Below are 26,417 nucleotides of genomic sequence, written 5' to 3' on the forward strand. Positions count from 1 at the left end.
GGATCATTGACCAAACGTATCATGATGGCTATTGGAAATCAATTGAAAGGGTCATGTTGTCGAAATCGTCTGCTTGTCCTCTATATCTCTCTCTTTGCTTTACTATTTTGACTTGATGTTGACGTCAGCTTTGTCCCTGTTGGCCACTACAAGTGCCTGGCGATAAAACCCACGTGGGCAGCGACGAGTCCAGATTCAGCACGTCGCTGTATCATCACCTCGACGGCCTAACAAGCACTGATCCGGGCCTATCGTGTCCATCATGCAGCACTTAAAACATTGAGTGATACCCTCAAGATATTGATACCACTGTCAATGCTTTTGCCTCAAGTCTTGAGATCATAGTATCTATAAGAGTGTTACAGGCACCTTCCAGGCACTTGACTGGCACTGTACACGTAGCCTCACCAGCCCCTCCAAATTTCAGGAAGTGCGGGCCATTGTCTGCTCAAAGGCACATAATTCGCCCACTCAGGCCCCATCCACGTCTGTTATCGTTGCACAGATCATCGCCCCCGTCGACATCTGGCCTGGATTGTATGTCTCGAATCTCTCGAGACCTTGCTAACAGTGCGCACAATGGCCATGCAAATGGTCCAATGCCATCATCCTCGCGTCCCTCTTCTACCATGCAAGCCCTCCGACATGCCAGCACGCTGTCATCAGGCAAAATTCCCCGCGTGGCGGTCATCGGGGCTGGCATCGCGGGACTTCGGTGCTCAGACGTCCTTGCTCGCAGTGGCGTCAAGGTGACACTATTTGAAGCGCGGAATCGGATCGGTGGGAGAGTCCACCAACTGGAATCAGGTGGCTACCTCGTGGACATGGGACCGAATTGGATTCACGGCACCAGTGGCAATCCCATTATGCATCTTGCTGAAAGGACAGGCACCACTATCCTGGAGCCGGAAGAGGACCAGGCGCTTTTCGACATCGAGGGGAAGAGGAGATCCGACTCTGAAGCTATCGAACTATCGAGTAAAATGTGGGAGATGGTCGTTGATGCGTTCAAATACTCCGACGAGCACTCCGCTGACATCGACCCAGGGGTCAGTCTCTATGAGTACTTCCAGTCCAAGCTCGACACAGACGAGAAGCTCACTCAACGGCAAAGGGAAGACCTACTCCACGAAGCGCAGATGTGGGGTCCCTTTGTGGGCGACACGGTCGAGAAACAGAGCCTCAAGTTCTTCTTCTTGGAAGAATGTATCGAAGGGGAAAATGTCTTCGTGGCCGGGACTTACAAGGATATCTTGAAGGAAATCGGCCGCTCTGCGACAGATAAGGGCAAAGTCGACCTGAGACTAGGGACGGAAGTCGTCCATTTCGAGACGGGTTCCGACGACAGCGACAAAGATGATGGCAAGGTCACCATCACGGCCGTATCCGGCGAACAATCGACCTTTGACGAGGTGGTCATCACCTGCCCTCTAGGCTGGCTCAAACGGCACCACACAAGGGCATTCACGCCGGCATTACCTTCGAGACTGGCCTCAGCCATCTCCAGCATCAACTATGGGCGCCTCGAGAAGCTCTACGTGACGTTTCCGTCGGCCTTCTGGCTATCTCCCGACGCGGACGGGCAGCCCGACCTGGCCAGCTATCCTGTGCACACCCACTTCCACGATCCAGCCTACGTCCCTCACGCAAGCGACGAGGCATGGAACCAATCCATCGTGTCGCTCGCTCATCTGCCGCCGCCCTGCGCACACCCGACGCTGTTGTTCTACATCTACGGGCCGTGTGGGACACATCTCGTCGAGTCCATCAAGGGCCTCACCACACATTCGACGGAATATAACGCAGTCCTCAACAACTTCGCATCTGCATTCTACTCCCGTCTCCCCAACTACAAACCCAGCAGCCCAGGGTGCGAGCCCCGATCATTCCTTATGACAACGTGGCAAGCCGACCCCTTCGCCGGCAACGGCTCCTACTGTAACTTCCAAGTCGGTCTGGAGCGAGGTGACGAGGACATCGAGGTTATGCGCGACGCGGGCGGATTGTGGAAAAAGGGCGTGTGGCTGGCAGGCGAACACACGGCGCCGTTTATAGCGTTGGGAACCACCACAGGGGCCTGGTGGAGTGGCGAAGGGGTAGCGAGACGGATTTGCACAAAGTGGGGGATCAACGTGCCTGGAGACGCGGCGGTGGAGGAAAATGGGAATGCTGTTGTACTGGATGTGAAGAAGAAGGAACTAGACAAAGACAAGGCAGACGCGGCGAATTTGAGCGGGTTGGCAATTTGATTTCCAGGTTAACTCGGGCCCTTTTGCATACATGTAGAAATGCTCATCATCAATTGAATGCACTTCAGGATTGTGCTATGTAGCTGAAGTTGCGTTCGACGGCACTGGCGATGGCGATGGCGATAGCCACGGCGATGCTCTTATGTACATGTCGTCATTGCCACTGCTCGATGGCTCAACTTCGGTTGTTGATCTGACGTTCTAGTTTCATCCTTTCAACTTGCTTGACTCTTCTTCCCATCCGCTTCACTTTCCCATACCCTCTTTACCATACCTAGGTACTCACTTAGCAAGAACATAGCATTATGACAATGCTCGTCATCGGGTTGGTTTGAATACCACAATGTCTGGCCCGAAGCGAAAACCATCACGTCCCGCTCACCACTCCAACAATTCCGCCAGTGCATTCGTCAATCCATGGCCATCCGCAGCGACGCCGACCTGGGCGGAACTCTTTCAATCGTCCTTCCCGCTTGGATGGTACACCGATGACCTCAGTGGCCACAAGAACGCCCGACAACTCAATGTCATCATCCCAGACTGGGGCAAGGCGGACCTGGACAAGAAGAAGCTTGAGAAGGCCAGCTGTGTAATCGGAACATGGTTAGGTCATGCCAGCGCCCTGGTGGAGCTCCCGCCTCTCGACAACCCTGAGTACCGGAGCACATGGCTTCTATTTGATCCTATCTTTTCTATGCGAGCAGGGCCGACCCCGAATAGCGGTGTCACCCGGTTCAAGAAAGCTCCTTGTCAGCCCGAGGATCTGCCAGGTTGCGATGCAGTTTTTATTTCTCACAATCATTACGACCACCTGGATGCTGCATCAATCCAGGCAATTCTCAAGGAATTTCCTCGGGCCAAGTTTTTTGTCGGACTTGGCCTCAAACAATGGATGTCATCCATGGGAGTCCCGGATGCACAAACCTGTGAGATGGATTGGTGGCAGAATCGCGAGTACAGTCTGGAAGACTTCGGTGTCCAACCAGAACCAGCGTCGACCGAGCAAGTCATCTTCAGATTCTCATGTGTGCCCGCTCAGCATAATTCTGCCCGGAGTCCTGTAGACTCGGGACGTACGCTCTGGTGTGGTTGGGTGATCGAGCGCTTTCTTCGCTCACAGGATGAATCAAGTGAATCTACAGCGACCAGACGAGGCGTTATCTATCATGCCGGAGACACAGGCTATCGGAGGACGTCGAGATCCGACGTTGTTTGTCCGGTCTTTAAAGAGATTGGGGACAAATTCGGCCCTATCGATCTCTCATTCATTCCCATATGGCGCGGTGGAACTCTCGGTTTCTTTTCGTACATGGGGCTTCGACTATCGCATCACGACATCCCTGCGTCCGTCCATGCTTCTCCAGCAGATGCTGTCGCGATACATGTCGATGTTCAATCACGGAACAGCATTGGAGTCCATTGGGGAACATTTGTTGGTTCGGCCAACGAATCTTACGAAGCTATGATTGAGTTTGCCGAAGCGTGCGAGACTCGGGCTGTTGATCGCTTGGACGCCGAAAGCAGCGGTAACAACGGCCGTGCAGGGTTATTAGACATTGGCGCCAGTCTCGCCGCACGAATATTCTGAACAGAGATTAGCTTGGGCCGTGGGAAAACGACCACCGCTATGCTAAAGTGAGCTTCCATACCTAGGCACCCTTGCCGTGAAGGCTTGGTGCTTAGAGTAATCGCAACACTCCCGGACCACATCTGCAATAAGGCAATCGTCGGGACTGGGCCTACTATACATACCCCTTTGATTGGCTCTTGTCACTTCCTATATAACTACTCGCAGGTCAATATGACGGCCTTCAGGAGGCTGAGGATGCTTGCCTGCGGTCGGCTTTGCTTATGCGAACGGATTCAGATCCAAATTCTCCTTACAGCTTGTCTTCCCATCAATCACCCTGAGTCGCGGGATACCCGTCGGAGGACGAGGAGGCGACGCCGGGTCGGACTGCAACAGCTCTCGCCGGCTCGGTCGCCACGTGGCGGCTCGCTGCTTCTCCATGTCCTCTGCGCCGGTGCTCACCATGCCGCTGAAGGGACAGGTCATCTTTTGCTGTTCATTGGACAGACGCACCTGCTCCATCGTGCGGCCAAGACTGGTGGTGCTCTTGTCCGACGACGTCGACGACACGGTGCCCACAAATGAGCTGTCGTCGTCTTCGCCTCCCACCCCGCCATTGCCCAGGATTCGCTTCCCGTTGAGGTACCCTTCGGGCTCGCGCGCCTCGGCCTCCAAATCCCCCTCAATTTCTTCGTCGAGGAATTCTCGCCCGTCCTCGACGTGCCATTTCGCCATCAAGTCGTTCTGGATCCAGATCACCTTGCCGATCGCCTTGACGATGGCGATCTTTTGCGTGAGCTCCAGCCGCGGGTGTGAGAGGATGGCTTCCGTCATCGAGTCCTGGATGTACCCCAGGCAAGCACCGAGAAAGATGTAGTCCACATGGAGAGGATTGCGGCGTCCCTTGCCCACGTGCATCAACCTGCGAGCGTTGTCAGATATGCTTTTCTCCCCAGTAGGCCAAGTTTGCTGGTTCAAATGTACAGCCACAAGGCCGCACAGACAGGTACATATACACTTACCCTACTTTGTCCAGATACTGCCAGTACTCCATCTTGCTAGGATCGGAGTTGAGTTTCGTGAGGTACCACCTCAGAAACATCTTTCGGTGCCGGATCTGGGCGTCGTCTTCTTTGATCCATTTGGAGGGGTTTTCTTCAACGCGGCTGTCTCGCGTACTGAAGACCCGGGCCGTGATGTCGTGCTTCAGCAATTTCTTGTACACCATGTTGACGATTGCTGGAATAATTGCTTTGATATATTTCTGTCCCTCGATCAGGGCGACGACATCGTCTAGATTTTGGGCCAGCAGTCAGCGGAGGCGTCCTATTCTTCACTGGTCGACAGTGGAAACCTATTTGAAGCCCTCCACAACCGAGGAGAGAGCACTTACCTGCTCCGAATTCAAGGAATTGCTGGAGGTACTGGACTCGAACTGGGAGCGAGATATACAGTTCGCGCCGCTCCACATGTTCCATATCCTTGGGAAGCTCCCCCATTGCGTGTAAACGTCTAGTGTAAAAGGAGCAGGATCTCCCAGAAATATGTCGGCAAGAGAGCGTGGACGGATGCTGCTGATCTTTCGAAGTCCGAAGCGTTCCTTGCCCGAGGAATCGACAGCTTTATGAAGTTCCAACCTCAGCTGGCGTTCCGCAACGGCAAACTCATGATTTCAAGACCGCTGGCAACTCTCCTGGTTGTTCTTCCCGACTTGACCCACTGGGCTACCATGTGAATGGGACGTCTAAATCACCTTCTAGATACTCGCTTACGCTGCCGCATGGTTCTACAGGTGCGAAATGGCCCCTTCACGCGGGAAATCTCGAAACATCCGTTTTTCAGTTTGATCAACGAGTGGCGTTATCCCGGTTTTCAATATCCAGCAAGGACAAGATTCTTGTGACGGTCCCCGCCCCCCAGGCGGATGATGGTCACGCCACTCCACGTGGAAACTAGGAACATGGCGAGATGGGCTGCCCCCCTTAGCGGGACGGATCGAAAAGAAAAAAAATCATCTTTCAACTCGTTCCAATGAAGGTTCGATTATGGAGATGTGCTGTTGGCAATAGTTCTCGGCGAGAAGAATAGTCGGAAGCTCCTCCCCTGCGCTGACAAAGCGGATAGGATCAATCCAGCCCATACCGCATGTCTCAAACCGCGAAAGACCACACGTATTCTTCGAAGCTGCAAATGAAACTTTTCGACATCTCCTGCTCCTTTGCGGGGACGCCCGAAGACTATTGGATCCAGGAACGTTGCTTTCTTCCCGGCGATGTCTATCCGAAGCCAGCCATGACAGAAAATCGTTGGAGCGCAAGCGACACGGTTGCGCTTGGTGCTACCTACCTCATCACCAAGCCGAATAAGCGGTAGAGACGATCTCAGTCCGCAGTGTTTGAGGTTGGTCTTTGTATGTCGATCATCGGAGATAAAGATAACTTGCTCGCCCTGTGTGGAGTTCGCGGTGCCTTGTCGAGGCTATGGGACCTAGATTGGGTAGCAGCGGACTTACGGTGCTCTCATGGTACTGTGCTACGAGTACAGCAGGCATGCAGAAGGGATAGACTGGAGTCGAGGCCGAGCGTGTGAGCCCTTGGCCGATTGTCCAAGTACTGGAGTTGGTAAAGATGTGTGTGACTCCTACCGCGGGTGCCACCAAGGCTCCTCCTATGCGACGCCATTGAAGGTGTCCCGGCAAGCTGCGAGGCTGTCATCATCAGGCGACATGGTTTGCGTGTGCTGTGGCGTGATTGATATACCCCTGTGGCGTCCACGGACCCCATTTGGCCAATGTAGTGGAAACCATCGGAAAGAAGGACGCAAGACTCGGCATTAGTAGGCAAGCGAGTAGTGAGACGCAGGAAGCAGAAGATAGGTAGTTTGAGAGCTGGTGAACACCGTGCAGGCTTTGTCGTGTGACTGGTAATATGTACCCTCGTACCTAGGTAGCTTTCTCCGCATTCGCGACTGACGCTCCGCGACCCGCGACCCGCGACCCTCAAAACCGCGTCTCGATTGTGGGCATTGAGCGTGACTCGGATAGCAAAACTCCAAAACCAATCCACCCCACGCAACGGTATCTCTCTGCGGATGTACCTTTAGCTTTGCAAGAGGCATTGCTGGATAACAGGTTGCAAATCTTTTCAACCTAGTGATGGCGCCCAAGCCGTCGGTTCGGGGCGAGTATATCGAAACAGTCGGTCCACCCGTCCCCATTCACCACCAAAGGTCTCTCAACCCCTGGCGGACAATTGAAAAATGCTGACGAGCAAGTTTCCCTTAGGAAACGGGCAACAAGATCAGTCGGCGAGCCAGCGTCCTGGGTCCGCGCCACATCATCCTCGCCGGGAAATGCGTGATTCAGCACGACGTCGTGATCCACGGGGACCTCGTTCGACCTGCGCAGCCCAAGCCTCCTTCCTCTCAACAACAACAACCGCAGCAGCCGGCGCCGGCGCCGGGGGGTGACCAGAAGTCATCGTCGGCGACAACAACAACGCAAGATCAAACCTCGATCCACCTGGGCCGCTACGTCTTCATCAGCCCCGGCTGCACGCTGCACCCGCCTTCGCGGCTCACGACCGTGGCCAACCCCAACAGCGGAGAACCGCAACAGACCATGACCTACTTCATGCTCCGGATCTCCGACTACGTCTACATCGGCCCCAACACGCACGTCCGCGCCGCCGAGATCCGGAGCAACGTCTGGATCGGCGCCAACTGCACCATCGGGAACATGGTCATGATCAAGGACAACGTCAAGATCCTCGATGGCACGGTGCTGCCCGCGAATACCGTCTGGGCTGGCGGCACGGTCATCGCGGGTCGGCCGGGCAGAGTCGTCGGAGAGATCGGTGAAGGCTGGGCGGCCGGTGGGAGCAGCGGTGCCGGCTCGACCGTGGATGAAGGCGTCGGGGTCAAGAGTCGAGAGAGATGGGCCGCCGTGGGGAATAAGAGGTGATGATGACCTGCCAAGCTAGCCAACAATGGAATGAGATTGCGAATGGTGTCCGAGATTCCAAAACTCGGAATCCATGTCCACGGAGCGAACACGTTTACACCGAGGGATGGAGCGCCACTTTGCTGGGGGAGATCGAGAAATCATACAGGTTTTCACCCTCTGCGTGCACTACAACCCGTTCATCTGGAGCGGGATATTGGGGGTTATCGAGGCTTCGTTCATACCAAATTTCTTTGTGGAGCGAATCTCTGGTTGGAAGCCATGGAAGTCTACGCAGTCCAGCAAGAGGCATCCACGTCTCGAGGCATATTGCGAAAAAAAGCAATCGGATGGCAGGCACTGTGCTAACATCTCCATCACATCAAAATCCACGAGTACGCTCATCAAAGAAAAAATTACACCAGTACTACTCCAGACATGCCAGCTGCCAATATGAAAAACTTCTCGACTTCGGATCCCTCGTTAAGGGGCTTTACAACACTTGGTGAGAGAAACACGGCAAGAGACCATCCTCCATCTCCTTCGATGATATCAAAAGGTTGCCATCGTGTCCCGGAAACACCTCCCCCTCTTCCCAGCATCCTCAAATCAATCCCTTTTTTACGACCAGATGACAATCCCCACTACATCGCATCAGCAACTAGTTTCAACCCTTCACACGACATTATCTCCCCCAATGCTCACCACCCTGAAATCCTCGGCCGTCCAACTCCACCTCGATGGCTTGCAGGATGACTGCGAAGATGGAGTTAGGGGGACGGTCGTCCAAGTAGCATCGTTGCACGAGCTGAAATGGCGATGGCGTTGGTGTGGTTTTTGATGACGACGATGATCGGACGACGCGCTCACGGGCTGTTTTGGTGTTTGGATCGGACAATGTTGAACCGGAAGCATTGCACCTGTCGTCAAAGGCCACTCATTCTGGACTTGATCGTCTGCTCCAATCTGGCAAATTATAGCCCTTGAATCGTGGACTGGAGTTTGCACCACGATATCCCTTGTTGCATCTTGTAATCCCCTCTTCAACTCCGGTGGATGCTGCCTCAGCGGACTCTCAAACACGCTGTATCTCGTCTCGGTCTTTTGACCCGTCGATCTGGAGATGGAAGTTGGCTGCCGAGCAGGAGCACTTGAGGGCCTTGCCAATGTGGGGACAGCCGGCTCCAGCGCTGCAGGTGGTTCGGTGGTCGAGGCAGTTGTTGGCTTGTGGTTCTGATCGCCGACGTGTTGGGGGCTATTATGCCTTCCGCGCCGCGGATTCAAAGGAGCAGGGACAAGACTTTCGCGCTCGTACTGGATCGTTGTTGGAGGTGGTGGCTTGCTGCGGTCTGGATGATCCTGTTTATTAGGCGCTGCTGGGGCCGGTGCTGGGCATTCAACAACCTGATGATGCGGATGATGTTGGTAAAGCGGATGGTCCTTGGGGATTGGGAGTGCCGCCATCATATCGTCACGGTGTGGTGGAAGCCCATTGTACGATGTCAGTCGGGACCCAGACCCGTGCTGTCCCAATTCCACCGAAACCCTGTCGGAGGTCTGAATAGTGGGAGGAGGATAAGGACATGCTGCCGGAGCAGGAACAGCTTCGACTTCCGCAATGCCACCTGCAGGCGAATGATGACTATATGGGTTTAGATGGCGGTCTTGGGACGAAGCCGGAGGAACTGGAAGCGGTGCCATATTGTCATGCCCATAGGCAAAATCGCCATATCGATATCCACCGAGGTTCTCAAATGCCACTATATCTGTTGGCCTTGATCCTTTAGAGGTCTGAGCATCAATCATCGGGTGGCTCTGGCTCGTCTCAGCCTCGACGCCGGGGGTAATGGACACGGTAGCGAGTGGTGTCTGGTAGACCTTTTCATCCACACCGGGCCGTCCTCTTGCCATGCTACGCATCTCTTCTTCTTCTTGAACTCCAACACTGCAGGTGTTTGGCACTTGGGCCCAGCCGTCGTCGCAGTCGTTCTCGATCGCCGTATCGTCGTCGTTGTCGGCTTCGGCTTTGGTGCTGTGCATTCGGCGGCTCCGCCGGCCACGGCCATGGGTCCTCCAAATTGCGACGCCTGCAACCAGCAAAATCACCCCTGTGACGCTGAAGAAGGATATCATTGCTGGTTCATTCATGTTTGCGTGCGATTTGACCCGGTTCCAGGACTATTCAATGCTCGGGCTCCAATGAATGTGAGGGTATGGGTATGGGTATGGGGTAGGAAGGAATCTCCAGAGGCTGCTGGCTGGGGCTCGTTGTAGAAAGATAGTGAGAGACTCGAATACCGTGCGCGGTGGGAGGAAAATGTCAAAAACAGATGGCCGAACAGGATGGGGATGGGTTCAATGATTGACAAGACAAACGTTGGCAAAGGGTATGGGTAGAACGACGGACGGAAAGGATAAGCTGGAAAGCTCTGTCGATGTAGGTAGGGGTCGATGGAGAAAAATGGATGCAAGGATGACAATATGTGTGTATATCTCGGATGCTTTCTGATGAGGCTGGTGGCATGCATGGCGAAGTCGATGCGTGCTTTAAGTAATAGTGACACGACACTGCTGAGGCATTGATAGCGCAGGTGTAAGATCTCATTCCCGTCTGCCAACAGACACCGAAACCCAGTACGAGGTAGTCCCCCTGATCCATATTCAGAGACATCCATTTCTTTGACGTCGCTGAGACCACTTCTCTAGTTTTGACCGGATTGAGTAAAGATGTGAGTGAGTTAGCAAGTGGGTTCATGGGGTAGTGGGTAAGGAAGGTAGTTGCGAGGGTGTGAGTATCTCCCCTGGCTTGGACTGGCCAGGTCTGGTCTCGTCGTGCGGTTCTCGAGTTGTTCCTTTGTCGTCAGCCCATGGAAGGAAGGGCAAGGCAAGGCAAGGCAGGCAGGGAGATCGTCGAGTGCATATATTATGATGATATTGTTCGATCATTTGTGGGTTCCCAAACCTCTGTCTCGGACAATGGTCTCTATCTCTCCCTTAGCCTCAGCCCGAGCGGCGGTTCGAGCCCGTGTATTTCTAAGCTGTCGATGCTCTGACTGTTTGATTCTGGTCCAAATGATGCTGGACGCCCGTTGATGGCAAAGTCTCTTCAGATGGTAATGGCAATGTTTTATGGCGAGGGTAGTTTGCAAAACCTGGGAGGTGCAAATGGGGAATGGTGCATGGGGGAAGTCTGGATGTCGTTTTTCTTTGATCCCATTTTGGAGACGTAGCGGGTGCGCAAAGGTTGCTTGTCTCGGGACGAGGGCTCAATATGTTCCAGAGCACAGGGGTTAGACTTTGTTTGCGGTAGCCCTGACTATCCCCTCAAGAAGTATCCTAGGCCGACTGAGAGGCTTCAAATGAAGGCTTTCGATATTCGTGATGCCTGGAGCAGAAAGATTTAGTCGGAGACGCAGAAAAAAGTGTATATCGACTGGCTGCTTTACCATTTTGAAACCTTGATACAGTAGCCATTGGCCTTCCTCATCCTTCGCTAGGGGATATCTCCCTCTCGGTCACTAGGATTTCCCTCCGCCTTTCCCTCGTGGTCAGACTTGACCAGGCATCCGCGTCAATTACATGGGGTTCTCGCATTGCTGCAGCAGTCCGAGTATTCCGTACCCAATCAGCACAAGCGATGAGCTCGTAGGGAGGAGGCAAGAGAGGCGGCGCCCATGTTGGAGAGCTTGGAGGGCTGCTTCTGAGCTGGGACGGGCTCCCAGTTCCTTCTTCAACATCGCCGTCTGAAGGGTCCGCAGTCTCGTGCTCATTGCCCAGTTGCAAGTACGTCGCCCACCATGACCAAGGCCGGAACTGCGGGCGCCCAGCAACAGGGTAGAGAGTCTCGTAAGCTGGCGGAGGGGGATGAAGGTTGTCCACAGTCCCCTCGGGGGCATCAAGCCTGAGGCGTCGACTGGCGGGAAGGTATCGTTGTGCGCGACGACTTGGCCGCCTTGTCCTGATATGGCGCACAAAGGCAAGGGTGACGAAGAACATGAGAATGGCCAACATGAACGCGATGCCAACGATTCCTTCGATGGTACTTCCCTTAAGATCCATCTGTGTTGGGGCAGGCTTGAATCTGAATACAACAGGATCCATGAATGTGCTTAAACGCAGCAGAAAGAATTGAAGTTCTTACAACAGTATCAGGCAGGGATGATGATATTAGGGATGTGGCCAACTTCCGAGGATTTTATGAGTCGAACAGGATATATGTGTGTCGGTTGAGAAGTGATCAGCCACTCGAACCTACAGGTTGGAAACCATGTTTGCAAAGGAGCCAGATGTGATTCTCTGTTCCGACCATCCCAGAACTTACCGTCGACAGACTTCTCATCCAAAGTGGGAACAAATACAAGTAAGAGCAGTATGATGGAACCATCGGTAGATTAATGCTTTTCTCACCTTTGGTCAAGCACGCTAGCCCACCAGTTGGGGCGGTGGACGTGGTAGAGTTTGAGTACATGAGGTTTGAAGTACGAAAGAGATGAAGGAGGATCAGCATCAACGTACCAGGAGAAGGTCGCTGGGCACCTGGACATGCAGACGAATGTCGACCACATATCGACTTCAAGGTTGTCTTTGCGTTCCAGAGGCACAGCTACAGAGCTGGTCCATATCCAGCATAGCGCGTCTCAGAGTCTTGGCGTTTTTGGCGGTGCTTGGCGAGAAATCCGACTATTTCTTTTCTCCTCGACGCTCTCTCCGAACTTGACTTCCTTTTCTTTTCTTCATACTTGTATGTCACCCTTCCCTGAGCACCATGAAAGTCTTGACCACTAACATTTCAATAGACCTTGTGGGAGCGACTCAGCTCAAGCATTGAGCCTGCTATAGCGGTGTCCCTGCATTGCACATCGCGGAGGATGTCGCCATCGAGTGTCCTTCGGGGCTCTTGTCCGCGTATTTTTTGGCCATGAAAACCCATTTTTTCATCATTACTCTTGCCTTCCGGCAAGATCTTGGAGAAGAATTATGGGATGCGATGGTACGGAGTGGGAACAGGAGATGACTCTGGGTTCGAGTCAAGATCTGAGCTCAAGAGGCGAAAGACTCGGTCCTGTCCTCGAAGCTATAAGTTGCTGATGGGACATGGACAGGCAACAGCCACTGTTCTCGCACACTACCAAACCGAGAGCCCATGTGGACCAACTATTGTTATGCCTTACAACTTGGTCTCTCATGCACGGCTTCTTCTGCCGATGGATCCTTGGTTGTAGTTGTTCCCTCCATACTCTCAGCTACTGACGGGGCTTACTTTTGGTTCTGCTCCTAGCGGTGAGGCAGTGGTCTCCAGATGTGCATGGAAGTCGGCCCATAGTATTACAACCCCTATCTTCGAAACCCCACAGAGGGACCACTCGGTTCTTTGAGTAGTATTTCTAGGTCCTGAGAGAGAGTCTGCTTTTGCCTAACAGAGATTTCACGGCAGGCACAATACGAGGTCCTGTATGGGGTCATCGTGAAACGATCAAATACTACTTCAATAGGTGCGGTGATGATATTCTATCACAAGCTTTCTACCCGATTAGGTACACCTGAGATGAACTTGAAACCACGAGGGAGCTCAACGGTTTCACCGGCGTGCTCGCAGCAAGGAAACCTTATCCGTCCGGCGGGATCGTTCGAGCCTACTTCAGATACCTTGCCATGTTCAATATTGTTCATCTCACGTACATACCTAGGTACCTATAGGTGCATAGCAGGTGTAATGATCAAATCACAAGGACATTTCTTCATCAGCTGGTACAATGGCACCAGGCAGTAAAAGGGTGTGATGACATGGACACTCTCAGCTGGTGAGGTGTGGCACGGCCTACTAGCCTTTTGCACCAGCCTCAGCCTCAGCCCATTTATTAGATGTGTTGGAGTGTCATCGCCACCCATTTTTCTCGCTCTCCCCGCGCCCACCTTTTTTGAGTGAAATGGGTCTGGCGAAACACCGCGGATAGTTTCGTTTGCTGTTCCACCCCACAGCCAGAAGGATGGTCAACTGCCCTTCTTTGGCCAAGGCCGTGTCTCATGCAAGCTGAGATAGTTTCAACACAAGGAGGCTGAATAGGGGTTATGATCAACAGTTCGTCGGGCACGTTGTTCGAATGTGATTCAGATGGTTGTTCTCCCCCCACTGTTCTTATGCCCACTAGTCTTTTGTTCTTCTGTGCATCCCACAGTGATGCAGGATGGCGATGAGCTAGAACGGGGCCTGCTATGTACAGGCATCCAGAGTGCATGACCCAGAGCAGCCCCCCATTCTCTCGTAACTATGTCCACGTGTCATGTATCTATTCTGTACGGGGTACTTCAGACACCATAGGTAGCTTTCGTCATTAAGTAGAGGCTTGTCATGGCACCAATTTTACAGGCATATTATCGTCCTCTGCATGTGCTGTCAAACATGACTCAAAGAAGTGCCACACGAAGCCCTATGGTGTCAACTCTGGCTTTTCCTGTTTATGCACACCGCCAGTATCCTTTCCTTCGCCAGATTTGCCGTCAGGACCTTCAGTCTCAAAACCAGTGGACCGTTCCGGAGGCTTCTGCGGATCTGGCTGCTTCGCTGGGTGGCCTCTGCCTTCACTCGACGTTGCGCTTTTCCCGGCCTTTACGTGCTCAGCACGCTTATCTTGGTCAGGATTGTTGTCGTGCTTGGTCTGATCGACGACGGTTGTAACACCTCGATGTGAGGGCAAGGGATGACGAGGAGATCCAACTTTTGGGTGGGAGAACCCGGAGATGCAATGACGAACGCTTGCAGCTGAAGTCAGGCGAGTCCGCCATGCCGCTGATGCCTGGAAATAGGTGGTCATGCTGTCGGATGCGAGACGTGTAAGTCTAGTCGAGTGAGGAGGAGGTTCTGACTGAGAAGATGGCCAACGAAACGCGCCTAGTGCTCGCTGTGGCTATACAGGTAGTCCTAGTTCTGTTAGAAACTCTTGACAGGCTCGATTCCATTGTATTTGAATTAGTCCAAATGGAATCTGTGTTGAATTCAAATCATCATTTCATCATCATGGATTCGGAAGCCATTTCCGTCGGGTTGTGTCGCAACACATTTCACAACAATGGCCGGTAGTAGGCAAGCACAACTTACACATCTCCAGAGGCTATTCTTCGCTTGCGAAATGACATCGATGCATTTTCAGTCAATTGATAAGTGGGCGGTGGCCATGTTTGGCTGCCCAGTGCTGTCAAAAAGAGCTCTAACGCACCATAGAGGGACAGTCTGTTCTAAGATTGGAACAAGTGCTCTCACCAGGTTTGAACATTGGAAAAATCATTGATTGCGATATCCTCATGCCTCAGCATTGCGTGTCTGCTGACAGTCCTATGGACGATTGGCTAACAAGGTAGTGGTGGCAGAAGATGAGAGGAGCACGGCGAGTCGCTGGTCACGGGGAAGTACATTACAGGCAGGTGGACATGTCGTGGCTGTGCCTTTTCAGGTTTGTGATCTGCGGCAGCAATCGTGGCAACTAGGGGACGGATGCAGGATATGGAAGGGATTGTGAGACTGTCAGGAGGTCAGAGCATGTGGTATTCGGAAGGCGGGACAAAGAAACTGAGACGGGCGTGGACTGCAGTGGGCTGGAGTGGCTTGAGGCCAGAGGACACGAGTCGCGCGTCCTGAGGCGAGAACATTTGCAGATGCCAGATGGAGGGCCGTGTTTCACCAGTCACCGGACGAGCCAAAGAAGTGATACCGCGAACGGATGATGTGCGTTAAGCGACTGGTCGGTGCGATTACGCGAGAGAGAAACCCCTGAAGCGCGTCGAGGGGGGACGTGCAGGGGCTGCCTAAAAGTGTATCAGACGTGTCAGGCGGGTGTCTCGACCTGTCAGCCAATCGATGGCCCAGGGTAGCAGCCCTTGGCCACAAGGGCGTGTCAAGTGGCCAATTTTGGACAATGGTAGGGTGGGGGATGGACACGAGCGCCTTCACGGACTCGGGAGGGAGTGAAGTCAAGTGAGGGAGTGAGGCAGGACTGAGAGATGAGGGTTGGAAGATACGAGATGATTGACCAACATTTCGTAAATTAGCTACAATGCCGAGGCAGGGTACTCCGTACCGTACTTTAGGGCAATAGAGAGCTGAATGTCTCTCGTAAAGCGTAATGGGGCAAAGGGAGAAAAGGCAATAAGCTGCAAGGAAGGCCAAATAACCACTTGACAGATGGCAGATAGTAGCTGGATCGGCATTTGGCAGTGCCAAGGCAGGGCGGGAGAGTGTCTTATGTCGTGTGGTGGTGGGCACTCCGAACACCTATTCTGCCTGGTACTCCCGCTGGGTGCCCGCACTCTCCGAACTAGCCAATTGGTACCCAAAAAGAAAGGTCGATTGGGTGCCTGTCGATGGCGAGCTAAGATACTCGTAGAGTTTTGGTACCCTGCTGCGGCATGTCGCCATCCCATGCAGCTCCCTAGCAGCCTTCCAAAGTATGCCCAATGCCCATCACTTCCTATCCGTGCATCCATCCCTTCCCCCTTTCTCCCTGCTTTTACGCTTTCACGGTTATGTATGTGGAAAAGTCAACTGAATTGGTCATTGGATGCACTAGTGGTCAGTGCCATGGTCAGTGGTCATTGAGACCTCAGCAAGGAGGACACGCGCGACACGAGATGAAAGCCTCCACAGGATCCAACTCCGTCAAGGCCCATCGGGAATAAAAAGCCCAGTGCACATCCCAACCCCATAGCAAAAAAAGCGTGTGCATCGTGCAGTCGCTCCGACCCCAGTTGTGCAAGCCGCGGCCCAATCCACAGGCTCAATTTGCCAGCCGCCAGCACTGGCCGAAACAAGGAACCATCTCGCCAACTCGCCTGCGATTCTAGCCACTGGCCCTGGATACCTGGCCGCATCCTGTAGCTGTGAGTCTGTGACCATTCAGGGTCTGTGCAAGCGCCCATTCAATCTATAACAGGTGTTGTGGCAATGCACTTCTGATTCAGATTCAGGCTCTCAATCAGATTCATAAAAACCACCTTCTCATCGCTACCTCAGCTCAGCTCACCTCTTCTTTCTCCCCTCCATCCGGAATCCTCACCTTCGTCAGTGTCGAAGGCTTGAGCTTGAGCTCTCACCAGCTTCCCAAACCCCCTGTCGCACTACCCTGATACTTCTGGGGCCGGCCTCCCCACCTCTCTCAAGCCTCCCAAGCCTCCCAAGCCTCCTCGAGCTCGCATCCTACCCCAAACTGCACCCTAGTCCTCCTCAAAGCCAGACAAGCCGAGGGAACGACACACTGTCCGCTGCTCCAGGTTCCAACCCCTGACAACCCGAACAATCCTTGCCTGCCGCCATCCACGAAGCAAGAAAAAAACCCTAACACCCTCCAACGGTGCAGCTCCAAGCCATCCGCCAAATCTGTGCTCCGTACCTGGAGTTTATCGTCCGCCTATCCACTAGCTGCAGAGACCACACCCACTCTCCTGCATTTGCTACATCAACTTCGGGTGCACCTTTTCAGGAGAACGACTCGCTTGGATACTACGAGACTCTCTCTCAAACATCAGGAGCTGCATCCCTGGGCCGCGCCTGGGACCACCAATAATTCGATATATCCCACAGGCCACAAGCTTGTGCATTTTGAATCTCTTCCTGCTGGCCAGGTGAAAAAAGGTCTACACTTAATATCTTGGATACCAACTCCCCGCTTGTGTCAAAGGCCTGTCACTTCACTTCAGTCCACTCGCTACGTAACCAGCCCTTGAAACCACTCTGAGAGAATTCTGAAGACAGTCCATAAACCCGTGGACGCTGCCTCATCTCAAGACACTCCCTTCATCTCTTCGCCTTCAAGGTCAAACAATCCATCACGAACAAATCCCATCATGGACTCCAAATACACCTTGGCCCAGAACAGGGCTGCGTTGGAGGAATTCGTTCGCCAACCTGTACGGACCTACATGGTTCAGCACCTTGCAAAGCAAGCCTCACAGGTCATCCGATGTGATCCAGAGCCGCTGCCTTCAGCAGAGTCATTGCCTACTCCCCCGTCGACCCCGCCTCATTCATCCTCAGCAGAGCCCGCTCCAGCCCCTCTACCGAGTCTTGAACAGTTCATCAGCTCTCTAGTCCACCGGTCTGCTGTTCAAGTGCCAACTTTGATGACCTCCCTGGTCTACCTTGCCCGTCTCCGATCAAGACTGCCACCTGTCGCAAAGGGAATGAGGTGCACTGTTCACCGGATCTTCCTCGCCTCCTTGATCTTGGCTGCGAAGAACTTGAATGATTCAAGCCCGAAGAACAAGCACTGGGCAAGATATACAACGGTGAAGGGTTACGAGGGTTTCGGATTCGGACTGGCAGAGGTGAATCTGATGGAGAGACAACTCCTGTACCTGCTTGACTTCGACACTCGAGTGACGGAACAGGACTTGTTTGACCATTTTGAGCCATTCCTCGCTCCTATCCGCTTCCAGATGGAGCTCCAGCAAGAAGAAGCAGAACTCACCAGCAGCCACCGCCACTGGCACTCTCATCAGACCTCTTATGACTCAACAATGTCCGTACCACCTCTGACTCGCAAGGAGCCGGCCCAGCCCGTTGTTGCAACGCCGCCACCAAGAGCGGTCGGGGTTTACGATTCTCCCGCTTGCTACGTTGATGAGGACTTGGCTAGTGGTCGATATGCAAGACACAAGGCCAACAACAGTTCGTTGTCATTACCAGCTCCCAGCCATCGACGATGGCCATCGCCATTCCGCCATCACGCCAACACTCGGTCGGTGTCACCGCCGTCCCTTCGTGATCTTCCGCCTCTTGTTTCCTCCGGCAGACCTGGCACGGTGCACAGCCACAGCAGTTCCCGGTCCTCCTCACTGGCTCCATCATCACGCTCTCGGTCTTCCTCTCTCGCACCCACTTCTCGAGGTACTCCATACACTGCGTCGTCAAACATCGACGACAGTATTGTGGTGGTTGATCTGACCCAGAGCCCTGATGCGTCATACCACAGTACATATGGCAAGACTGTTTCGGCATCGCGGCCCAGCCTCAAAGGTCATCAGACAAGCTTCCAAGGCGAAAGCCAACAGCCAGCCAAAAAGGTCAAGTCGGAATCCGGAGTAGGCAGTGTGATGGCGAGGTTCTTTAGTTCTGCGACGGGCAACCATCGAATTGGAAGGACACCTATTCAGCAGGCAGCTTAGGAGGCTGTGATTGTTGACGACAGGAAAACAGGAAGGAAACGCAAGCGACCATGTCACAACCACTCTACAGAAGAGTTGTAATATCAACCCAGATGCTGATGACCAAGCTGATTCCCGAACGACTCATACCATTTAAGTCTCAGACTTTACCATACTCTCATTTACGGCAATGGCTCTCTTTTTTGTTTACTCATGTGGTGCGGTGCAATATCTTGCATAGCGACGGCGTTGTCAGGGGACGTTTTCAAAATTGACACACAAATCAACTGGGGCGGGCATATTTCTTGGAGATGACGGAGCTGAGCAACAAACGCATTTTGCCATGTAACACTAAGTCCTACTTTAGTCAGAGATCCGCCTTGGAGTCGGGAATGAAAGGAAATCCGCAAACAAGCAGTATTCGTTGGACTGGTGCCAATGGGTTTTTTTGTTCGGCAGGAGGAAGAGAGAAAGAGGGGAGAAACTCAAAAAAGGGTGATGATCACTGATGATGATTGAAGCGCGCTGCGGCCCGCATGAAGACAGCCGAATCCGAAACCTTGGATTGAGAATCTTGCCTTGTTCAAGGACTTGAACAGACCGAGAAAGAGAGTTTATTTCGAATAGACAACCCGAAATGAAAATGAACGGCTTTCCTGGACCCTTGAGAAGATCATCGGAGGTTGAAGTCTTCGCTGTATTAACTTTTGACATCCTAAACTATCGCACTTTCTCTGTCCATCGGATGGCCATCCACCTATCCGCCCATCCATCCATCTATCTATAAAGTTTCCAAGGTTGGGAAGGATTTGACTTGCCCCGAAGAACAATGTTAGACTTTCGAGGTTTTCCCTGCTTTTTAGATCCAAAAAAGTCAAGTTTCCCCGCCTCTCTTTTAGTCAAAGCGACAGTCCCTGCAGATAGATTACATACATAATAGAGTGTTCGCAGGTGATCATCGCCCTTGTACGCGTGTTTGGATGCCCTACCTAGGTACCTTAGGTAGGTAGCTCGGTAGTTAGGTAGGCTTTTCTCTCCCCCGCAATTGTTCGGAAGGTAAGATTTGCCTGGGTCCCGTTTTTCCTTGTTCTGGTCCCTTTTATACCTATCCTGGATCTTGACCGTGTTCCTGTCCTGTCCTGTTGTATGCTAACTCTATTTCATCGCATTGCATTCCGTGCAGCATGTTGCCCGCCATTCTCCGCGCCGAGAAGGAGGGGCAAGACATGTCTTTCGAGGAATGAAGGAGCGGGTGGAAAGGGTAGGGTATCTTCGCGCTTCCGACACTGATCCATATCATTATAACCCTCGTACATAGGTAGGTAGGCTCGGTAGGTACCTTACTACTTTGTGCAGGAATGGACTGCGGGTAGGAGAACAGGTGCATAGGAGGGGGGATGCGCGACAGAGACCATAAAAGCATGGGTGGCAATCTCGCTTCCACCGAGGAACCTTTCAGACGCCTCTGGTGAGTACCTAGGTATCTGCAGGTACTCGGTACTGATACTGCGAACACGGTACGGAGGACGTATTCCCATCCCAGGTCGGTTCCTGTAGCTGTTCTTGTACCTGTGGTAAACGCACTATTACCTAGGTAGTACCCAGGGAACAATTGCCGAACGACGAATGCAGTGCCTCATCGCTCGTAATGCGCATCACCTGATGATAACCAGTGCTTGGTTCCTCCGAGCTCTCCCTTGACGCTGATCCTACACGCCTCTGTATGAGTACGTGCCCCCGGTGCGCTTCCTCCCTTCCTGCCTGACCTCGTCAAGCGAGGAGTAATCGTAATCGTCCCCTTGCATTCGTCCCATCCTGTTGCGGCACTTTGACGTTCCTGTCTTCGTATAACCAAGTCACTTCTGCCGGTGGAGACAGCCGCTTCGAAGCCCTCCCTTGTTTGCACTTTGCAGTGGGAGATTGAAAGGGTACCTTGTTTCTCTTTTCCTTGTTTTCCTTATCGCATTCCCATGTCCATGTCCATATCCATACCCCGGGCTCAAGCCCACCACTGCTGGTGCCAGTGCCGGTGCGTACTCGTTTGCCTCTCCAATCTTGCTATATGTCCTTCGCTTCCCCTTCGTTCCTTGATCCTTGGGTGAAGGGGACTGCCGCGGGGAGGTTCCGTTCGAGTTGATGCGCCTAACTGCCTCCGAGAGGATTGAAGTCCATGTACACCGTACGTGGACTATGGTTCCCCAACGTGCTCAGTACGGGCAAGACCTTTTGCGTGGTGCTGCGACCAAGATGAATCGACCTGGCACAAGTCATGATGCCGGCCAATCCTTCGCAGGGTCTGTGATCAGAAGAAGACCGACGTCCTTGGGATTGAAGAGCACCGTCGTGGTTGAAACTTGTGGTCATGGCCCTCGCACAGGGTCTTGTGTATCTCTTTCTGCGCCGGTGGTCGATCTTTTGATCTTGCGTCATCCTCCGACTCCATCTTCGAGAAGTAGTCTTGTTTCGACTTGCTTGCTCACTCCGTCTTGTCCAGTTCCCGCTTGATATTCTCCTCTGAAGCCGGTTCAGGTTCCTCCTTCTCGCTCAAATCGATTCTCTTCCCGACGCCCCATCCCAATCCATTTGTAATAGCCCTACCAATCGTCCACCCCATAACCACGCCCCAAATAACCGTGCAAGGCCATTTCTGCCACTCGCGGTCCCAGTCCAGCGCCATCGGAATGGCGCCCACCCATCCGCCCACAAAGCTTCCCACGGTTGCTCCCCATACACCTGCTGAGTCGAACGGGAGCCACGCGGCCGCGACGTCGCGCCAGGCGAGGGAGGAGACGCCGTGGGTGTAGAACAGTGGCAGGAAGCCGAGCAGCGAGACGTGCACTGAGAGGAGGAGTGTGAGGGGGAGCAGCGAGGTCGGGTACAATGGCGCGCCGAGGACGAGGGCGATTAAGCCGAGCGGGAGAGGTGGGAGAGTGAGCGTTAGGATCAGGGAGAAGAATGTGGGCTGTACCTCGCCAGAGCGTCAGCAGTCCAACCTCGAAGAACCGTAGGAGGCCGTAGATGTTGGAAAGGGGTAGCAGGAGTATCGATTGTTGACCCGCGAGTCACCACAAGACGGACATTGTAATTGTACAGGTGAAGAAAAGACTCACCATGATCCTCGCACCCCAGCCCCCTTCTCCGGCTGCCGCTCCTGCACCTCCCTTCCCAGCACCATGACCATGGCTTTTGCCGATACCTGCTCCGAGGGTTTTCTTCCGCAGGCTCCCAGCTCCCCCGGCTCCAGACAGCTTAGGACTCTTTGGGCTCTTCTGTGCTGCTGAACTTGCCGTGCCCTCAACAATAGGGCCACCTGGTGTACCCGACACCCAGGACCCGGCCGGTGGTAAGCAGATCGCACAGAATAGGCATTGTAACGTAGCAACAACGCCCAGGTCGCTCAGTAAAGTGTTGGAGGGATCGGCGACAAGTGCCGACGCGCGGAGGTAGTAATATAATGGAACCAGAGCGGTGTGGATGTAGCTGAAGCGTCTCGCGAGTGAGGAGGAGAGCACAGGGATGGGATGGGTGGTTGGCGTGAGTAGCCGGGCTTTGCTGGAGGGTTGAGCCGGTGTAGGAGGGAGGAGATGCGTTAGAGAGGTAGACATCTTGCAGGACACTCACCGTTAACCAATAAATGTTGAAAGAACAAGCAACGAGAGAAGATCAAGCCATCGTGGCTGGCTGCAAGGGAAGTCGAGAATTCGCTGCTCTCAGTGCGTCTGAAGCTGCGGACCTTGAGCATGGCACCCAATGGGGTTCCGCTTGGCGAGATTTGACTTCAGCCTCACAGCCTTGCGGCTCTAAACGCGCGACTGGAGTTGGTCTCTGGCCTGAGGCTCTTTCACGCCGAATGCCATGAAGCACGAGGCAATACCGCCTAATTGTTTCGAACTGTTTCTGTTATTCAAACAAATCGCCACTCTTCAGGCCGTATATATTCATACATAAACACTGTTGCCTCGCTCTACTCTTGAGAGCTTCATCACATCTGTATGGGTATCTCGTGCAAACAGCTTCCCCAGGGTAAAGCCCCTCATAATCGAACGCGGCTGTCCAAACAAGGCTGGAAGAGCCATATTTCGCCTCCCAATGCCGAATATCAGAGAAAAAGTTCCCCACAAGGGCCAATAAAGAAGCCGTTTGCGTGTGAAATGCAATGAGTGAACACAAACATCAGTCGCCGCTCATATAACAGCCACCTGCTGCGTATCCCTTGCCGTCTCAAATGTATCACGTTGCTCCTCCCGCGGCGTTTCATACACGTCCTCAAACCCTTCCTCCACATCCGAATCTTCTGTCCCACTAAAACGAGAAATTTCCTGCGGTAAAGGATGGTCTAGATGAAATGGATGTGTTCGATGCAGGGTTTTCATGCGAGGTGGTGTGCCAGTCAAGTTCTGGTTTGACTCAGGACTAGGCGTGGGATATGGTTCCCTGATCGTTGCGTAGATGGGAGTCGAAGTCCTCAGGCTGTTCATTTCCTTCTGGAGTTCGTGTACCTGCTCTTCCAGTTTTTGTCGAGCCGCTTTTTCTTCTTTCATCATTTCCAGCAGAGCTTCGAACTTATCAGCAGGAATATGAATCGAGGACGGCGAAGTTCCCCGCGAACGTCTCGGCGACCTTCGCCTTGCAGTTAGAGGCCTGATCGTTGCAGTCGTGGCTTTACTTGCTCTTTGAGGGTTAAACACATCGTCGATCTCTGGAGAAGGCATGGGAGACTCTCCAGGAGAAGACAAGAAAGTAAAGTCCTGGACTCCGCCGGAGGAATAGTGGCTCAAATCATTCGACGAACTGCTTGCCAACGTCAAGCTCGTTCTATTCTGCTGGAATATGTCGCGTACGGAGCCTCGGCTGAACGGTCTTGGATTCAACCTTGGATTCGGCAGGTCGTTGCCTTGGAGCTTGGCCAATGCAAATTCAAAATCGAAGAGCTTGATCTCCAGAGTATTGACCCTCTGCTCTAGTCCGATCTCGTCTCGCCCCGGACTTCCGAGGCCAAAGTCAAAAGTCTGCATGGGGTCCACGGTGGAACGATCGTGCTCCGATACCGCCACGGCACTGTCTGGCCCCAAGACGTGTGTGGGATCTACCGATATCGACTGGCCACTGTATACGGGCACAGGGTTTTGGATGGCACTATTGCGCCAGTAAGCGATTTCACCTGCTCGATCACGAGTGGAAGGGCGCTGAGCGGCACCTTGATGGAGAAGTTCGTTGAGTGCATCGGCGCTCCTAGATCGCCGCTTGAACTGACCGTCCGAGACACAGTCTTCTTTTGCCCTCTGTTCCACGGAAGCCGATTGTGGTGCAGGCCAATCAACAATTGCCGGCACGAGACTCGACTGTATGTCACTGAAGACCAGGCTAGGTAATGTGTTGCGGCGCCCGCGCCGCGGAGGTGGCGGTAAGCTCTGGTGGACAGCTTCAAACTGCGGATACGTGGTGGAATGCGAGGTCAGCGCAGCGCCTCGCAAGGTTGTTTCTGCTCCGAATGGGGGAGCCGAGTCCAGTCGTGTTCGCACTGGTTGCTCTGTGACGGGTTTGAGATGCCCAGAGTCGCCGTAATGGAACCCACTTGTATCAGTAGGCACGGATCTGTGTTTCTTGCTCGAGAACATGCGCTTAAGAGTTGCGCGCAATCCACTGGGTTTCTTCTGGTGCAATGATGCCTTTGAAGGAATGGAAGACATTGAGCTCGGAATCAGTGATGGCCCAGCAGAGGTTCGAGCGCGCGGGTGTGGCGGGACATCACTGACATGTCGCACATGGGTATCTTGCGTTGCGGTACTTGCCCGTGGCCATGTGGTGTCGTATTGTCGCTGTCCCGAAGGATGTCTGGCGTGTGGCACGGTGCTAGCGCCGCTGAAGGCTCCGGACTCATCGAAAGGAATTGGATCAGATATCTTCAGGTCGCCACGGCGCAGAGCAGCTCCTGTGATGGGTACGGATAAAGATCCGGATCCTTTGGCTTTGTGGTTCGGAGACGGCATGTCGCGAAATTGCGAGTCTGAGCGAATACTACCTCCCAGAGATCACCGACCACACAGCATCAGCACTGGGCGAATGACTCTTGAGGGTGTCGCATCATGCTGATGCCTCCTGGCTTGAAATGTGCCCGCTTCACAGGGTGTCAACAGACATCGGGACAGTCGCCTCGATGAGTGCTATCCCAGGCGGTCGCAAGAGTGGCACGATAGCATCTGTCAGCGGTACGTCAGTCGCGACAACTGTCTCACTCCGAACTTTTGGACGTCTGTAAGGCTACCACAGGTTTTCTGGAAGATTAAGATTAAGACCAAAAGTATATCTAGATAAGGCGACGACACCAGTGAGACGAGGTGGTGGTGAGAAGGAACAGTGGGCCTGAAGAACCCAGGGCCAATGGATGACCTTATGAAGGAGCGACCAGGAAGTTGGAAGACAGACACGGCGCCCGGAAACCGAAGGTAAGGCAGACTCGAGACGGACAATGGGGCGAAACAAGAGGTGCAAAGTCGCAGAATTGCAGAGTTGCAGAGTTGCAGATGGTAAATGAGGGCCGGGAAGCGGCTTTGAAGAGAAAGAAGACAGCTCTGGCCCTCGCTTGAACAACAGACTTTTGGATGCGCAAGACAGCAGAGTCTTGGTGTGTAGCCCGTATCCTTGTAGATCACAGACTTGGTGTTGGTTTCGGCATCGCTTCGACCCGCACTGCCATCGCAAGCTTCAAGCCTCAAGCCCTCTGAAGGGTAAAAAGAAACAAGTGTCAGGTCAGAAGAAGCAAGTGTGACAGTGACCCGCGGAGCCTAGAATGACAGCTGGCAGTGTCCCACTTGGCCCGGTGTGCTCGCAACAGTCATTCTCTTTCTGTTCCTGTTCCTGTTTCAGCAACAGAGAAAAGATGATGATTTGGGCGCAGGAGATAGAGCTGGGGCGGCGCAATGGAGGGGCAGGTGGTTTGCTGATGGAGACTGGGATGGAAGTGGGTGTGAAGCAGAGTGAGCCAGGAGGCAAGAAAGAGGAAATGTGGGCGTCAAGGACTTCAAGGCTGGCGGGCCGTGGACCAGTAGCGATAGAGAGCCGTCAATGGGGCCCGGGCACTCATTCGTTAGCCTTGGAGGGGCTCACTAGGCTTGACTAGGCGCCACTAGGCCTCTACTAGACTGCCCTGATCGTTGCCTGCTTCTCTACCGGGGATTGCCCAAGGATTCCCCCTTCTCAGCAGTGAGCACCTCCATCCAACTACCTGTTAGATATCTACCTACCTAGTATTAGGTAGACTAGGTACGAGGTACTACCCCAGCTATCAGCTACTGCGCAACTAGGGGATTTTCCTCGCCGCACACTTCAAGGATGGCGTTGCATCCACCGAGCCACGTTTGCTCCCCTACCTCCTACCTACCCACGAGTACGAGACCCGAGTCCATACCTGTGCCAACGGAAACAATTTACAATAGGTAATCTACAATTGTCTCTCGCGGGAAAAAAGTCACCTGCCGAACCCCGACCAACCATCATCCGCCGGCGCTCCCTCCATCGCCCTCCA

General features: G+C 53.4%; 10 protein-coding genes across 10 annotated transcripts; 4 read left to right on the top strand and 6 right to left on the bottom strand.

Moving 5' to 3' along the window:
• Positions 1–629: 629 nt before the first annotated feature.
• Z520_08104 (uncharacterized protein) lies at positions 630–2,249 on the top strand (the record flags this gene model as incomplete). Its single annotated transcript, XM_016778601.1, has 1 exon — positions 630–2,249. One exon carries the CDS (start codon positions 630–632, stop codon positions 2,247–2,249), a length of 1,620 nt encoding a protein of 539 aa, XP_016630449.1.
• A 343-nt stretch (positions 2,250–2,592) lies between these two features.
• On the top strand, positions 2,593–3,837 carry Z520_08105 (uncharacterized protein; the record flags this gene model as incomplete). Its single annotated transcript, XM_016778602.1, has 1 exon — positions 2,593–3,837. One exon carries the CDS (start codon positions 2,593–2,595, stop codon positions 3,835–3,837), a length of 1,245 nt encoding a protein of 414 aa, XP_016630450.1.
• Positions 3,838–4,098: 261 nt separating this feature from the next.
• Z520_08106 (uncharacterized protein) lies at positions 4,099–5,318 on the bottom strand (the record flags this gene model as incomplete). Its single annotated transcript, XM_016778603.1, has 3 exons — positions 4,099–4,741; positions 4,842–5,112; positions 5,213–5,318. The coding sequence occupies 3 exons, from the start codon at positions 5,316–5,318 to the stop codon at positions 4,099–4,101; spliced, it is 1,020 nt and encodes a 339-aa protein (XP_016630451.1).
• Positions 5,319–6,973: 1,655 nt separating this feature from the next.
• On the top strand, positions 6,974–7,780 carry Z520_08107 (uncharacterized protein; the record flags this gene model as incomplete). Its single annotated transcript, XM_016778604.1, has 2 exons — positions 6,974–7,015; positions 7,103–7,780. The coding sequence occupies 2 exons, from the start codon at positions 6,974–6,976 to the stop codon at positions 7,778–7,780; spliced, it is 720 nt and encodes a 239-aa protein (XP_016630452.1).
• Positions 7,781–8,380: 600 nt separating this feature from the next.
• Z520_08108 (uncharacterized protein) lies at positions 8,381–9,907 on the bottom strand (the record flags this gene model as incomplete). Its single annotated transcript, XM_016778605.1, has 3 exons — positions 8,381–8,403; positions 8,465–8,632; positions 8,680–9,907. The coding sequence occupies 3 exons, from the start codon at positions 9,905–9,907 to the stop codon at positions 8,381–8,383; spliced, it is 1,419 nt and encodes a 472-aa protein (XP_016630453.1).
• A 1,335-nt stretch (positions 9,908–11,242) lies between these two features.
• On the bottom strand, positions 11,243–11,860 carry Z520_08109 (uncharacterized protein; the record flags this gene model as incomplete). The annotated part of the gene is made up of 1 exon (XM_016778606.1): positions 11,243–11,860. The coding sequence occupies one exon, from the start codon at positions 11,858–11,860 to the stop codon at positions 11,243–11,245; it is 618 nt and encodes a 205-aa protein (XP_016630454.1).
• A 2,327-nt stretch (positions 11,861–14,187) lies between these two features.
• Z520_08110 (uncharacterized protein) lies at positions 14,188–14,571 on the bottom strand (the record flags this gene model as incomplete). The annotated part of the gene is made up of 1 exon (XM_016778607.1): positions 14,188–14,571. The coding sequence occupies one exon, from the start codon at positions 14,569–14,571 to the stop codon at positions 14,188–14,190; it is 384 nt and encodes a 127-aa protein (XP_016630455.1).
• A 3,022-nt stretch (positions 14,572–17,593) lies between these two features.
• Positions 17,594–18,913, top strand: Z520_08111 (uncharacterized protein; the record flags this gene model as incomplete). The annotated part of the gene is made up of 1 exon (XM_016778608.1): positions 17,594–18,913. The coding sequence occupies one exon, from the start codon at positions 17,594–17,596 to the stop codon at positions 18,911–18,913; it is 1,320 nt and encodes a 439-aa protein (XP_016630456.1).
• Positions 18,914–21,368: 2,455 nt separating this feature from the next.
• Positions 21,369–22,497, bottom strand: Z520_08112 (uncharacterized protein; the record flags this gene model as incomplete). The annotated part of the gene is made up of 2 exons (XM_016778609.1): positions 21,369–21,854; positions 22,003–22,497. 2 exons carry the CDS (start codon positions 22,495–22,497, stop codon positions 21,369–21,371), a joined length of 981 nt encoding a protein of 326 aa, XP_016630457.1.
• Positions 22,498–23,076: 579 nt separating this feature from the next.
• Positions 23,077–24,882, bottom strand: Z520_08113 (uncharacterized protein; the record flags this gene model as incomplete). The annotated part of the gene is made up of 1 exon (XM_016778610.1): positions 23,077–24,882. One exon carries the CDS (start codon positions 24,880–24,882, stop codon positions 23,077–23,079), a length of 1,806 nt encoding a protein of 601 aa, XP_016630458.1.
• Between the last annotated feature and the right edge of the window lie 1,535 nt (positions 24,883–26,417).

The sequence above is a fragment of the Fonsecaea multimorphosa genome, assembly GCF_000836435.1.
Source record: "Fonsecaea multimorphosa CBS 102226 unplaced genomic scaffold supercont1.17, whole genome shotgun sequence".
Classification (NCBI taxonomy): Eukaryota; Fungi; Ascomycota; class Eurotiomycetes; order Chaetothyriales; family Herpotrichiellaceae; genus Fonsecaea; species Fonsecaea multimorphosa.